This window comes from Pavona decussata, unplaced genomic scaffold (genome assembly GCF_977016875.1).
Source record: "Pavona decussata unplaced genomic scaffold, jaPavDecu1.1 SCAFFOLD_201, whole genome shotgun sequence".
Lineage (NCBI taxonomy): Eukaryota > Metazoa > Cnidaria > Anthozoa > Scleractinia > Agariciidae > Pavona > Pavona decussata.
The window spans coordinates 775,107-790,000 of NW_028145609.1; the positions used below are offsets into that span (position 1 = coordinate 775,107).

At 37.7% G+C, this 14,894-nt stretch overlaps 2 protein-coding genes across 5 annotated transcripts in view; both read right to left on the reverse strand.

Moving 5' to 3' along the window:
• Nucleotides 1-539: 539 nt before the first annotated feature.
• Nucleotides 540-14,894, reverse strand: part of LOC146461192 (uncharacterized) — a 64,595-nt gene continuing 50,240 nt past the window's right edge. The window contains exons 1-8 of one of the 3 annotated variants that reach the window (XM_085087064.1): nt 10,743-10,877; nt 7,028-7,149; nt 5,928-5,988; nt 5,314-5,387; nt 4,142-4,224; nt 3,416-3,556; nt 2,719-2,810; nt 540-1,916 (exon numbers count right to left, since the gene is read on the reverse strand). In XM_085087064.1, coding sequence (XP_084943190.1) covers nt 1,909-1,916; nt 2,719-2,810; nt 3,416-3,556; nt 4,142-4,224; nt 5,314-5,387; nt 5,928-5,988; nt 7,028-7,149; nt 10,743-10,767 — 606 coding nt within the window. In that variant the 5' untranslated portion in view covers nt 10,768-10,877 and the 3' untranslated portion in view covers nt 540-1,908. Of the gene's footprint in view, nt 1,917-2,718; nt 2,811-3,415; nt 3,557-4,141; nt 4,225-5,313; nt 5,388-5,927; nt 5,989-7,027; nt 7,150-10,742; nt 10,878-14,894 lie in introns of those variants that run through there. The other 2 variants (XM_085087066.1, XM_085087065.1) reach the window with 2 other exon arrangements.
• LOC146461193 (uncharacterized) overlaps nt 12,381-14,894 on the reverse strand; it is an 8,525-nt gene continuing 6,011 nt past the window's right edge. For both annotated transcript variants that reach the window (XM_085087057.1, XM_085087056.1), the window contains exons 8-9: nt 12,851-12,935; nt 12,381-12,492 (exon numbers count right to left, since the gene is read on the reverse strand). In XM_085087057.1, the coding sequence (XP_084943183.1) occupies nt 12,407-12,492; nt 12,851-12,935 (171 nt within the window). In that variant the 3' untranslated portion in view covers nt 12,381-12,406. The remainder of the gene's footprint in view (nt 12,493-12,850; nt 12,936-14,894) is intronic.

Consider the following 14,894-nt stretch of genomic DNA (forward strand, 5'->3'; position numbering starts at 1 on the left):
GAAAAGCCCCAAGGTGAGTGGTCAATTACAATTTCAATTACAATTACTTTCGGAGGTACTCCACTTTTCCTACGGTTACTGCAAGTTCGGAGCGAATGGAAAAAAAATACTTCCGTTTGACATGTTAAGTTTCTGGGATTTCGAACTGAAAATTTGGGCTAAAAGAAAGCGCCCTTGTGCCCTACAGTTTTTCTTAACGCATACGAAGACGAAATGCTTGCTGACGCGGGGCTGATTTCATTCCATGGCATATACTTCATGGAGGAAAGCCACCTGTGCACCGCTAGTGTATACGTCATGTATTACTCAAGTTCTGCTCTCCACAAACAAAAAACACAAATCCCGCAAGGGTGCGCATATGAGACGATAGGAAGCAGGGAAATAGCATTCATGTTCGCTTCCTTCCTCCTAAGAAAATACTGCACTGTAATATAAAGACGCCTCTGTGTTGAGATCCGTTAGGTTTGTTTCTGAAGCGAACCTTTTCTGTCATCTTTATAACAGAGAAGGCTCCAGTGACGAGAAGGAACAGCACACGGGACAGCAATAACTTTAATACATTAAATCAATGTTATTTCGTACACAATCTATACAGGTATCAAGGCCATTTTAAACACAAAGTAAAGATTATCACAAATACGTGTAACAGCGCACACTAGGTCTAAATGTACTTATGATTTATCCGCTGAAGCGATTTTCTAATCACGCTCATGAAACAAAAAACAACGGTTATCACATCTCGTCGAACAAAACACCTACAAATGAAGTTGGGAACAAATCAGTGGGCCAAATATAACACCAACACCAAGAAAGAAAGGAAAAAATGTTGTTTTTATTTTGCTCCTGGTTCGTTAACCCTTAAAGCCCCAATATTGGCATGTATTTTCTCCTAACTGGTTTCCAAATACTTCTTATGCTTCTATTGGGAGAATTTACTTGATCATCAAAATTTACATTTCGTGATATTTCCTTTATTCTCACGCCCTGAACGATTGTTGAAATTGTGAAATTAAGGAGAAATTACGTGCTGGTAAAATTGGGGAATTTCAGGGTTAAAGAAGTGAGTTTGTGATCACGCCACAATACACAATCTTTTTACAGCGTACAGCTCTGTATAGGCATATGCTAAACAACAGAAAACACTTAACAATGAAACACCGCTCTCATGTCAATTCGTTACCACAAGGCAGCGGGTCCAGCATAAGCTAAAACATGGTTAATTGAAGGACTGGTTAGGAAACCTTGCCATGAAAACAATGGTGCTGCAATTTATGTAGGAAGGGCCGCTACCCTGCACAATCATTTGTTTTAACGTTCACACCACAGTTAAATATCTTAACAAAAACGTTTCGATTGGTCAGTTGCTCCAACACATTCCAAATTCTATTGTTGTTTGTGCAGGGTCACGACCAAAATGGCAAACAAAAACATATAACAAAGAAGTTTGTCAGGTTTCAAAACCATTGCCTTTAATCAACTATGTTTCCAATAAATCTTAAACATATCATCAGTCATTTTGGTTGCTTCTGCCAAAATGAGGAAACAAAAGGAAGAATTTCAAAATAAAAAAGTAGATCAGTTTCATCTACACCAGACGCACCTGTAGTTGTCCACGAAATAACAAATCTGAAAAGGGCTATCTCTGTTTTTTTTTTTTTTTTTTTTTTTTTTTTTTTCATACAAGCCAGTACTAGGTAGAATTCGATTCTTTACGATGACAATGCCTACTTGAAATCATTAATTAAAAGAAGTGAGTCACCCAAACAGATGTACTTATGTAGTCCAGTCCAAAGTTCATCCACGGGACAAACATAGCAAGTGTTATGATCAAAGCAAGCATGGCTGATAATTGAAGTGAACTGCGGTTACAGTGAGACATCTTGATGCAGAAGAGCTTGCACAAATTACTTAGAAAACTGCAGAGAAAAAGAAGCAAAAACACTTAGCTAAAAGGCCAATTTTGTGGACCATTTGGACAATTCTTGCATAAGATTTCAAGTACCATATCAAACACGAAGAAGAGTCTTTCATCCGATTTCCAAAAACCGAGAAGTGAATTGGAAAGACGAGGCGCAGTTGAGTTTTATAAAAAAATAAATAAATAAATAGATAAATAAATAAATAAAAAAGTAAATAAATAAATAAATCACTTTATTTTAAGTGTCAACGTCTTTAGTGCAGAGCAGTCTAAATGGGGACACTTTCCAAATCGAATTGGAATTTAGAAATGTTGGTTTTTGAGGAGAGGGGAAAACCGAAGTACCTGGAGAAAAACCTCTCAGAGCAAAGACAAGAACCAACAACAAACTCAACCTACATATGACGCCGAGTCCGGGAATCGAACCCAGGCCACATTGGTGGGAGGCGAGTGCTCTCACCACTGCGCCATCCCTGCTCCCCAACTTGCGAGGTTCTTGGAAATCGAATGAAACACTCTTTTTGAGTGTTTGATGTAGCTTCTCGAGCCATTAATAATTCTTGGAGAAAATCGAAGCAGAAATTCACAAAATATTATGATAATTAAGATCACATTAATTTCAAAACCTCCTTCACGGTAGTGATTTGCTTTGTTTTCTGTTCATGAAATAGTAGTTTGAGTCAAATGATACCACAATAAAAATGTCCTATTTAAAGTTTCCTTAGACAGTGTCTGCATAGCTTGAACCCCAGTCAACACTCCAATAATTTAATGTAAAACTTTCAAGCAGGGTTTAGTACCTGTTAAGGCTTCCTGTGCAAAATACTTCACATCTACATCAGCATCGGCATTCAGTTTATCAAGGACAGGTTTGATCTGTGATTTGATGGTACTGTAAAAACAAAGGCAGCATATTTTTAGCTTTAAACCTAACTCATTACTGACAGATGAAGAAGGGGGAAATGAGGGGGAGGGGGAGGGGGCAGATGAACCCAAAACTGTTACCTTTCTTAATTTCCATACAGATTACAAAATATATACAGTTCCAATGACAATGACAATTTATATTGTGCCAAAAAGCCAAACGTTCAAAGGCACATTACAAAAGTGAGAAAACTTCATTACAAAAACAAGGGTGTTAAATAATTGTTCAAAAAAAATGTCAAAGGTGAAAATTAACCAGATATTAACTACATGTTCATTTAAAAAGAAATGTTTTTAACATATTTTGGAAAAAAATATCAACTGAAGTACAGTTCCGTAATTCAATGGGTAATGAGTTCCATAATTTAGGAGCACGGACAGAGAACATTGTCTCCATAACTCTTCAAATAAGAGAAAAGAGTAAAAAATTGATTTGAAGAAGATCGGAGGTTGTGGGCAAGGGTGTTACAGATGTATCCACAAAACTGTTATTTTAATTGTTCTGTTGTGCTTAAATGACAGCCACCGCAAAATGCCACTGTCTCTTCTTCCAACAGAAGAGGAAGTACTTACTTCTTGTCCAGAACAGGCGCAATTTTTTGTAAAGTTTTGGCAACATTAAAACAAACGTTTGGCACACAATCATCAGCTAAGCCAATCACAACAGGTAGCATGAGTTTGACCACACTTTCAGGTCCCATGACTTCTGCTAAAAACCTGCAACAAAAACAAGATGGGTGAATTTGAAAAAGCGTTAAATTTTAGCAGCAACTGACAAAAAAAAAAGATTGTTAACAGTCAAGCACCAGGGTTCAAAACTGACGGAGAAGTTCAAAGGAATTTTCTGGCATCATTATTAATTTTTCTGGTCTATAAGAATATAGACCATAGAAAAATGCCATTGATTTGGTTTTTACAATAACCTGGTAAAAGTATGGCGGAATGGGCTTTATTTTCCATTGAGAAAGTGTGCGCATTACATTTGACGTCATTTTTGTTGTCTGTACTCTTATAGAGAATAACTATGAGCCAATCAGTAAGCACGAAGTTTGACAGTTATTGTAAAAAATGTGATGGTCCAGATAACAGATGTGAAGAAGACTACTGGAGAAGCTGTTCATTCCTACTTCAGAACTACAGCAAGAAGGCAAAATACTAAAAACAAAAGAAGCTGTAAGACATTAGCACTAGTGTAATGACTAGTGGTTGAATCACACGTTTCATTCGACATGGATAGTAACTAAACATGAGAACAGAAAAGCAATCATAATAGCAATCACTTAGTATGATCAAGCACTTACATTTACTGAGTATAGCGTGGTCAGCTGGTGAAGGTAGTTTGGGTTTGTGGCCATGGATAACACCTTGGGAATAACTTGACTCTAAAGGAAACAGGGAAAATGATAAACTGATTGAAAGGCATTTGCTTGCATCTATCCGGTCAACATTCATGTGATACAATGTGTCTCTCTAAACTGGGACATACTGTTATAAAATCGAAGACACTATTTTTTTGGAAACCTCGAAAACCCTTATTTGGTTGAAAAAGATTTTATCATTGGGCACTATCTGTTCCTTTCACGTGTTTTGCCAAACAAATGTTTATTATACATTTAAGGAGGCTCATAAGGGTTTTTCATTGTTGTACTGTTTGTGAAATGATGAAAGATTACAAAGAAATTCATCTGATCATGCAGACAAACTATGAACAGCTTTGTAACTCACTGTCGTTGGGCAACACTTTTAGGCTAGTGCTGACGTCATCGCAGTTACCAAGGCAACGGGTCAGCTCTTCAAAAAGGACCTCTAATCTTCAGTTTTTGCAAATTATCTCAGAAACTAAAGCGGTGACCTCAGGTTTTTATTGCTTTGTTGGAAAGGACCCTACATTCTTTTACTCCTCTGGCAATATGACAACTTATCAAGTAGATATTGCATTATTTCAAACAAGGCATTTTTTACACCTGCAGAAAATTCCACTGGATTACTTTCTCCCAAACATTTCTATTTGAAGTGACATATTGAATGTTGCGTACGTGCAAAAAATTAAGATACAGCTGTAGGCCACTAAGGAAAATTTCGAGATAAAAACAAATGTTTCCTGCATCATTTATTTCCGGTTTGCACAATTTTATGTTTCCACTTCCAGTGTTCTACGCGCGTGACTTTTGATAGACATTTCGATTCATTCTGCTCCCTCCTTTGTGGGAGGGTTATATGCACGCACACGGCCAAAAATCACTTTAAAACCCTCCTTAAACAAAAGCATTTATTTGGCACAAAAACATGAACAGACATTTGTCAGCAGACATCATTCTGTTCCAGTAACCAAACATTTTTTGTGAGAGCAAAGATCAAGTAATACAGGGAACTACTGAAATCTTTTAGGCCATATGACATTATGGCCTAAAATACATGAACATTCAAAGCTTTTTTCGTATGCCACTTGTCACATGTTGCCATTTTCTTACCTGAGCCCATTCAGCTCCAAATTTTTCAACTAGCTTCTTAAGGTTCTTTGCTGCTGCTTCACGGATAGCATACACTAAAGAAAGAAATAAAGCTTACTTTAGGAAAGCAGGTGCATGATTGATTAAGAGAAAGTCCCATTCTGAGTAGAAATCATTAACTCTCAAACACACTTATAGTTAAAAAAAAAAAAAACATGAACAATGCTTGTAGATCTCAGTATCAATGAAATCAACATAAATTTCCCGTAAAAAAAACCTCTACCTAGTCTAGAAAAACACTGTTGTCAAACTAGTTGCAGTCCCTTGTGAAATAGTACTGCTCACGAAATAAACAACAACAACAACAACAACACAATTAATGGTTGGGATATTTTTTGCTCTTCCCTTGTAACAAGGCTTGGAAATATAAAAAAGTGGATGGGCCTTACATTAGTGCCTGAAGGGAGTGGGGGTGCATTTTATATTTGAGGAATGTCCAAAGGGGTGGGGGTAATCTAAAACACTTTGAAATAAATTGGAAAATCCGTAAAATTTCTTCTGTGGTGGGGGGTATGGATATTTTCTGGAATTGCACAATGAGACAAAGGAAAAACTAACCAAAGGTTAAATCTTACCATGATCTACCAGCCAAGTCATGCACAGGCTGTTTAGCTTCTCATCGAAGAATTCTACGCCCTGTAATTGACATATAAAACATTACACCAACCATTTGCAACTGACAGAAAAGCAGTGATAAAATAGCTCAATGGGGAGGGACAAGAGGGACAAGGGCAGTCTTCTACGTACATCCCTGTCATTAGAGGGACACTGTTAAGGGCGATTTAGACGGTACGATTTTCTCTTACGACTGTCGCATGCGATTTCTAGAGCGCGCGCTGCTTGCGTCATGTAAAAATCGTACACAACTTTCGCCACTCAACATTGCCTTTACCTACGATTGTCGTAGGATTTTAAAACATGTTTTAAAATCCTACGACATTTTTCGTGTTGTGTGCGTCTGTCGTAAGGATGTTGTAGGTTGATTTACACGACGCGATTCGTGTTGTAGGCATGACGTAAGCGTGTCGCATGCGACAAATCGTAGGCAAAATCGTACCGTCTAAATCGCCCTTTAGGATGGTAATTTTGCTGTATTTGGGTCAAAACTGCTCATTCAAAGTATTTTACAAAGAACTTGGTTTGTAACATGAAATTGTTGTTATTAATACTGGAAAGAAAACATTAAGATTTTCTCGTAGGAAGAACAATCTATAATCAGTTTTTAGCGTCTTTAATACACGGGAAGAACTTGAGAAAGTTGGCCAATTTTTTCAAGTTGCAATCCACTTCCATCCTAGCCATCCTAGCTAGCCATGCATAGTTATTGTAGTTTCTGTGCATTAGACAAGTATGGTTATATTGTTAACAAAACTCGACCATTACTTAAATGATTCCATTGGAAAAAAAATGTTTTGTTGGCTATTCATAGTGACCCTATATATAGGTGGGCCCCTTTAAGACACACAAGTCTAGCACTTAAATTTCTATGAAACAGGCAGTCTGGATCCATCACTGCACAGCATCTCCAATAACTACAGTGCACAAAAGAGCAGACCTGTTTTTTTCCACAGCTCAAATGATTGCTAGGGTAATACAGATGACAACACAGGGGTGATTACACAATGTAGGATATATAGAACACAACAGAATTAAGTTATCATGAGAGCAAACATACCAACTGACTGGCTAGCAATGGCATGTACTCTATGATTGCCAGTCGTACACGCCATTTAGTGTCTCCAGCAAGCTCAAAGATGGCAGGAAGTAGGGACTGTGACAACTGGTTAACACCAATTACTGAAGAAAAGAAAAAAATCAACACAAAACGCTTTAGAAGATTGTGGAATATCGTGATTGCTCACAATTTAGTATTTTAGCAAGTGACGTAAATCTTGTATGCAAGGTTAAAATACCCGGTAGGTTTATCTTATTCACCAGGCTTAACATATTCCAATTCACATTATTCCCATCGCACATATGCCATACATATACATTCCAATCCGAGTAGTATGCAGGATGTTTGTCCTACGAACCTACGTAGTTTATAATTAATGGCCCAAGCTCCTACAAGTCTTCTGTAGCTGACAGTGGAAGAGCATCTGAACTACATGTTATTGTAGTAATCGGAAGGTCTAAGGTTCGACTCCTGATAGGAGCACTCAGGTTTTTTTTCTTCAGAGTATGCCTGTGTCATTTACTGATAAATACATCATTCTCCTCTTTGTCCCTTAGTTTTGACGTTGACTTTTCTTTACCATTAGCTTACAATTAGCTGTTAAGGACCTTCTTAGTGAGCATGCTGTAAACCTCGATAAGTTTTAATTGTGGATTAGCATTAATCGGCTTTCTAACAACTGGCCCCAGGTTTGTGCATACTGAAGGAATTAGAAAGGAATTAAAAAGTTGTAAATGATGCCAATTGATTTTAATGTTAAGTGATGTACACTTCTTTTTTGTTTCAGGGAGAATTAAATGTTTCAATTGCCAGGGGTGGGGCACTCCTATAAGGAGTGCACCTCACCCCATTTACATGCTGCTAATTGGGGCAGCTGCCATGGCCGCCGTAGTGGCCAAAGAAAGAACAGGAATGGCCACAACAGCCACAGTGGTGCCTCAAATAGCAGACACCATGTTACTTTAATTTACAACAATTTTTTAGATTTTTTTTTCGTTTTAAACTTTTGTTACCATCAGTTCCTTTTTGTCACCTTGAATTTATGCTTCATTTAAAATGATGAAAACAAAAAAACCTTACAGCTGTAGTACTGTTGTCAGTGGTTTTTTTCTTTATTGACCATCACTGAACTGAAATCACCTTCCAAAGATTCAATTTGCATCACAACTCATATTATAGCTATTTAAGCCTTTAATTGGAAATTTTAAGAGGAACATTATTTTGTAGCGGAAAAGTTAAGTCAGTAGAAAAACTATTTTGGTTTGGTTTAGTTTTTTTCTATCTGCAACTAGATGTACTGGTTTATTAAATAATCTTCTCTTGAAGACATGATAAAAGGCATTAACTGTACCACTGTTACTTCAGAGTTTGCTTTTTGGTCACAAATTGAAGTGATTTAAGGAGTATTTTTGCCTGGTTTATCACTATGCAGGAAAATCAGATTTTAGTAGCGGCCATTGAAATCCAAAAGAAAATTGGGGGTAACCGGGCATTCTTTTAGAGATAACTAAGCAACAATTATTCTAAAAAGCAGTAAAATACAAAGTAATGTATCACACTTTTTTCCAAATTGAAGCTTTATAATCTCTGAAAAATGCATGGTTACCCCCAATTTTCTTTTTGAATACCAAAATCACTTCGTTAAGTTCTGCTTTCTCTGCATAGTTTTAAAGCGCCCAAAAATATACCTTTATTACTAGGCACCACCTATAGGAAACCCGAGTAACTCGAGAATTGTGCAGTAGGTATGCGTAGTATCAACAGTATAAGGCACCGTTCTTAATAGCGCTAATGCTTGAACGGTCAGTATAAAATGCAGACTGCAGACTGCAGATTGCAGACTGCAGACTGGGTATAAAATGCAGACTGCAGACTGGGTATACACTGTAAAATGCAGACTGAGACTAAAACTGCCTCTTTGTCAAAAATATATACAGGATACATTGTGAATTTTTCAACTTACCTCACGCTAGTGTCATACAATCATCTTTCGAGATCAATTCCCATGAAAATGACATTATTAATATATTCTTTTCGAAGAACGTTACTTTGCACGTGGTTGACCTTTTCGCGCTTTGCGTCAACATGATATCGGCGACATCGGTAAGTGGCAGTCAGGGTGGAGTAAAATAATGTTTTTTGAATAAAATATGTGTTCATGTACTGCTAGAATACTGAAGGTATACAATTTGCCTTTGACAAACTTCTTTAATATTCAAAGAAACTATAGTTAAAATCTGTCGATGTCAAATTGCCTGCCCCCTCGGAAATCAAGTCTGTTTCCTGGCTCATTATAATAATTATGAAAACAGTCATGCATGGGTACGAACTAATGCAAAGCAATTAAGCTCGAATCTTCTTTGCGAAGAAAGGGCCTCAGGAAATAAAAGCTACCAAATCGAGATAAGGAGACAAACTGTTAAGAAATGGGCCAAAAATAAGGTCAATTTCGTGGGAGATGATCTCAGAAACGTGATTGCGTGACACTAGAGTAAGTTGAAAATTGAAAATGTATCCTGTATTTGACGAAGAGGCAGTTTTGGTCTCAGTCTGCATTTTATACTCAGTCTGCAGTCTGCAGTCTGCATTTTATACCTAGTCTGCATTTTATACCCAGCCTGCAGTCTGCAATCTGCAGTCTGCATTTTATGCATGGTTCAATTCTACCTGTTACCATCCCCCCCCCGGGCACACCCCCGGGCATTTGTGTACTTGTTGTCTTATTCCCCACCCCCGGGCACTCAGAAAGAGACAATTCCCCACCCCCGGGACTCATGATATGGACTAAAAATAAACTGCTTCGTTTTGATGAATTATTTCTTTATTTAAACAAAACCAGGAACCTGAAAAATCATAAACTTTTAGAACAATTATCTCCCTTCCGAAGTAAAGCGAATATTATAAAACTCGACACACACACTAATACACCAGGAGGGCGTTTCAACCAAACTGCCTCAAAAATTGAAATGTATCTCTACAAAACAACTCTTAAATTCTTACAAACAATATGGAATAACGTCTTTTGTACTTTCAGTGCAAATAAATTGCTTTTCTACAATGAAGATCAAAATGTTTAACTCAGTATATTTACAACATTAAATTTGCGCCTGAAACAAGCTGAAGCGAGTTCCATTAAAACAAAACCATTATTAATTTTTCTTCTGGAGGAAATCCTTTCCTCTTTTATGTTTTGAACTTAATTACTTTTTGGTTTCTTTCATCAGGTCTACGTCAGTTCTCTGTCTGGCGGAAATGTGCAAATGTAGCCGTTTTAATAACATTTGTTTGAAATTTACGAAATGCAATACGTACTCAGCGCAAATGAAAGAGCGATTTTCGTTTGACCTTGAAAAGATATATTTTTTACACAAACACAGCTTTCAGCTTTCAGCTTCCACAGATTATTCTGGTCCAGTCATTCGCTAACGTACTCAATGGACTTGCCAGCGAAAAACGTGGCCTTTTCCGTGTGGTTAGCCGCCATTGTGTCACCCCACAACTCCTTGCGCGAGTAGTTATTTCGATTTGCCCCGCCCCCCTACCCCCGGGCAAGACCGCTTGCGGAAATTCCCGACCCCCGGGCCAGACGGGCTAGGTTTTCCCGGGGGTGTGCCCGGGGGGGGGATGGTAACAGGTAGAATTGAACCACGCATTATACTGACCGTTATTGGTCGTACACTGAACTGCATTTGTGAAAACACAATTACTTTCAAACCTTCTTTGATGAATCTTGGCTCCATTAAATGCCAAAAAGAACAGCAATGCTTTGAATCATAATTCCAACGACCTTTATGCGCAATGCTAGCTTTTAAAATGAGCAAGAAAGCGACTGGAGTCTGACTGAGTACCAGCAGCCATCTTGGATTTCATTCAGACTGGGAAGACTGGGCATGAACAAAGCCATTTTGGTCAGCAGATATGGCACTGCAGGCTCGGGAAAAGACCATTTCATTTTAGATTTTAGGCGGGATTCAAGCGTTGATAGACATTTCCTCTAAATTTTTACCTCTGTTAAGCTAAACAATGATGGATTAAAGCAGCAAATGTGGATAACTACTTTTAGAAAGAGGTAAGATTTCACACAATAATTTTGATGAAAGACTAAGTGAAAATGTGTGATTTTATAGATCTTCTGGGCGAGTGCAATAGCCCATTTTACAGTTGTGTACTAAGTGACCTGGTCTTTGATTCTAAGCGAGGCTGGGGTGACCTTGTTTTGATACAAACCTCACTGCTTTTCATATGCAGATCAAACTGTTCTTATGCTAACTATTCCATTTACATATGAAAAGCAGTGAAGTCTGTATCAAATCAAGGTCAACCGCAGCTCAAGACCAGGTCACTTAAAGCACACATCTGTAAAATGGCCTATTGCCCCTCTTGAATTTTATAGAGCAAATTCGAGATTTTTGAAGTAGACATTCCCTATTTATTTTTAATACAAAGCTTTCGCATTATTGTTTTTACGGGGTAATAAATGTTATTATTATTTGTAGCCAGTTTGATATAATGTCTTAGTATAAGCTGAAGACTTACATGATCTTGATTTGAATGAAGCATGGAGATCAGTTCATGATCAACTTCAATTGCCCATTGGGTGTATATTTTTGTAACTGTCACCTCAGATGTTAGAATGCACTCATTTTACTCAGAAACCAACAAGATCACTGTGATCACTCAGAAGAACTCACTTAAAGCTCTCAATTTTCTGTTTTACTACAGATTTTGAACTCAATATTGTTGTCAAGCCGATACTGTACTCAAGACTGTACTGAGCTTCAGAGTGAAGTCACCAAATCCAGCTCAACAAGATAAGTCGACCACTATGATCGTTGGACTCTATTTTAACTGATTCATTTTGTTATGAATCGTGCCTTTTGCTACTACTGTACTACTCGGGAACATTAATTACATGAATTTACATGAATGTAAAGCCTGATCACAGAAAAGTAATAAATTCCAGTGTGTCCCACAGTCGCTACTTGTGGTTAAAGCCTTTAATGTAATTTTAAGCTTTATAAATAAAGCTTTTTCCATTAATGGCAAAGCATGATCAGTGAAATGTTTTCATCAATTAATTCCACGGATATAATGTCTTTCCATCAAATTCCATGGAAATTCATTAAGAATGCAGTTGTGTTCCATGGAACTCCATGGAACTTAATAAGCCCACGGAATTCCATGGAAAATTTTCCGTTAAATTCCATGCAGCAACTCCATGGAGCTATTTCCATGGAGCTCCCTAGTCTGTTGTCATTTCCATGGAACTCCATGGAATTCCATGGAATGAATTCCATGTCCTAATACCCCATGGAATTCGGCTTTGAGGAATTTGATCTCTTCTTCTTTTTAGGGGGCTTCAAACATGCATCACTTTGTTCACTTGCCAAAAACCCCTCTTCTATATATGTCACTCTGAATTTCCACTGCTTTGTCGTGAGATTCAGTAAGGAACTCCTTTAGAGCTTAAAAAACAAAAACACATAAACAAACAAGTTAACAAACTTCATGAATGAAAAGAGATAATAATAGTAGGGTAATAATGATGTCTATGATAAGCATGTTTCAAATGCTAGTCACCCGCTGCCTGATGGCCAGCAATCAAGTGTTGTGGAATTTAAATTTCCAAATCATGAGAAAGATTGTATTGCACCAGGACAATAATGATTATTAGGATCCAGTTCAGCACATTTGCACCTGTCTCATTCAATTAAACAACTTATAAGGAATTTAAAATGCAAGCTTTTAATGTTGCTTTTTATGCCATTGCACATTTCAGTTCACTGTTCTATAAACTTTGAATTAAAAGACACAAATGTTCACCTAGTGTGTCATTCAAGCAAACAGTTTCCTGTTTTGAGCCAAAGTCTCGTGTGAATATCCCACTGTCCAAAATTGCCTTCACATACTGCAAAAAAAAAAAAAAAATAGAACAGGTCAAACTTCATTGGAATTAAGTAACTGTCAAGTACATTTTGCATTCAGTAGCCTGTAGGAAAGTAGGATTAGCCTTACTCCAATCACTCTGACTGAGAGACTTTAAACGGCTTGCCACTGGTTTCATTTCAACAAAAGAGTGTCATGCCTTCACCATTCAGACAGACAAGAACTCAGTTAGAAAACAACATATCTTTAATAAAGACATAAAGCTTATTTCTCGCTGCTCTAAGCAAATCTCAATTTAACAATAATCAACAAAGCTAGTCAGTTCTTTCAACTTTTGGTGACATCAACTTGTAATCAAAAACCACTCTGAGAAACCATCCCATGCACGTAATATCCCGTATAAACCAAATGTCAGTGTTTAAAATGTATATTACTAAATGTACGTATACTAGGTTTGTCAGACTTGGAAATCCTCAAGTAGAAGAGAACTGAAACATACAGAAACTGTTATAATTACTGTTTTAGTTTTAATTAAAGGTACATGCATGGTATACTATATTTGAAGGGCTGGGAGCATAACCGACCTATGTTGAATTTCAGCCCGTTTTTCGATGTAGCTCGGATTTGTCCAAACTTTTGCATGTGTACTGCAATTCGATTGAAAACCATTGTCCAGTATTTTTTCACGCCGCTTTGTGTTTCGTATTAATGCCATTGAGAAATTTTACCATCTTGTAAAGACATATCGGTAACATTATAGACACTGGATGACCAAAAGGACAATGCACTGAGGATTAAATACTTGTATTCAATATACACTCGTTGTCTTTGAAACACGGCACACGAAAGCGGTGTTTTTCGCGGGAGCAACGAAAAGAATGCTGTCACGCTTTTATTTGATTCTGTTACAAACTACTACGTACGTGACAGGAATGTCCCAAATGTACAGTTACATTCTCCAAGAGAAAATGTGTCTCATTTCCTGGCGTAAAATCCAGCTTTGTGCCGTTTGTCGACATATCACTCTTGTTAACGCAAAATACGTACTAGCATTCTACACGATTAACAGGAAGACATGTAGCCATTTCAACGATTAACAATGATTAACGGCAGTTCTATTAAAAAGGTAAAGACTATATATTCTTTTTATGACCAGTCGGTGTTAACCGTTGAAAATCTATGTTAATCGTACTTTTATTGAATCATTGCCTTCAAATTGTCAAGTTAATCGATACATACCGAATTTCAAGCCTGGCAAACCACAACTAAGGCTTGCAAAACACCTTGTATATGGCGGGATTTGTCTCTGATGCTCCCGCGGGATTTGATAATCGAATTAGAAAAATTCGCCACGGCACAGTCATCACTACCAAGGAGGGATTCTTTGGACAACATTTCCACCAGTTCCTGTGAACTGCATTCGTCAATTTCGTAACTTTTCAAAAGATCCATAGATGTCGTGCGTTTACAAACTTCACCAAACAAAAGCGAAACCAACTAGCCAGTACGATACGCAAGTTGTTTATCCCGACTGCCTTGATCTATTTTGGGCTTGTTACAACCCGCAAAAGCAAACCATGATATCATCTCAAACGTTACTTATAGCAACAACAACTGGTGCGACTAAACACGGCTCGTGGACAGTGGAAACTTTAACCTACCGATAATTTGGAAAACGAGTCTGACGTGGACAAAACCTATAAAAAAATTCGCCTTCCAAGCGCGTTCACTTGTAGACAAGCAAACTACCAAATCCCCATCCCCCCCCCCCCCCCCCTGACTCAATGTTGTCTTTTGGGTCACGAACAGTTTCCTAGCAAGCATCACTTCCCACATCAACATTGTATAAGGGGGAGGGGGGGAGGGAGAAGTAACTGTGGTAGAATTATGAAGGGAGAAACAGTAAGTGAGTGGTTTTTTGGCTGTCTGTGTTCGGTTGTCATTGCATAGGGGGAGGGGGTGGGAGGGAGAAGTAAGGAAG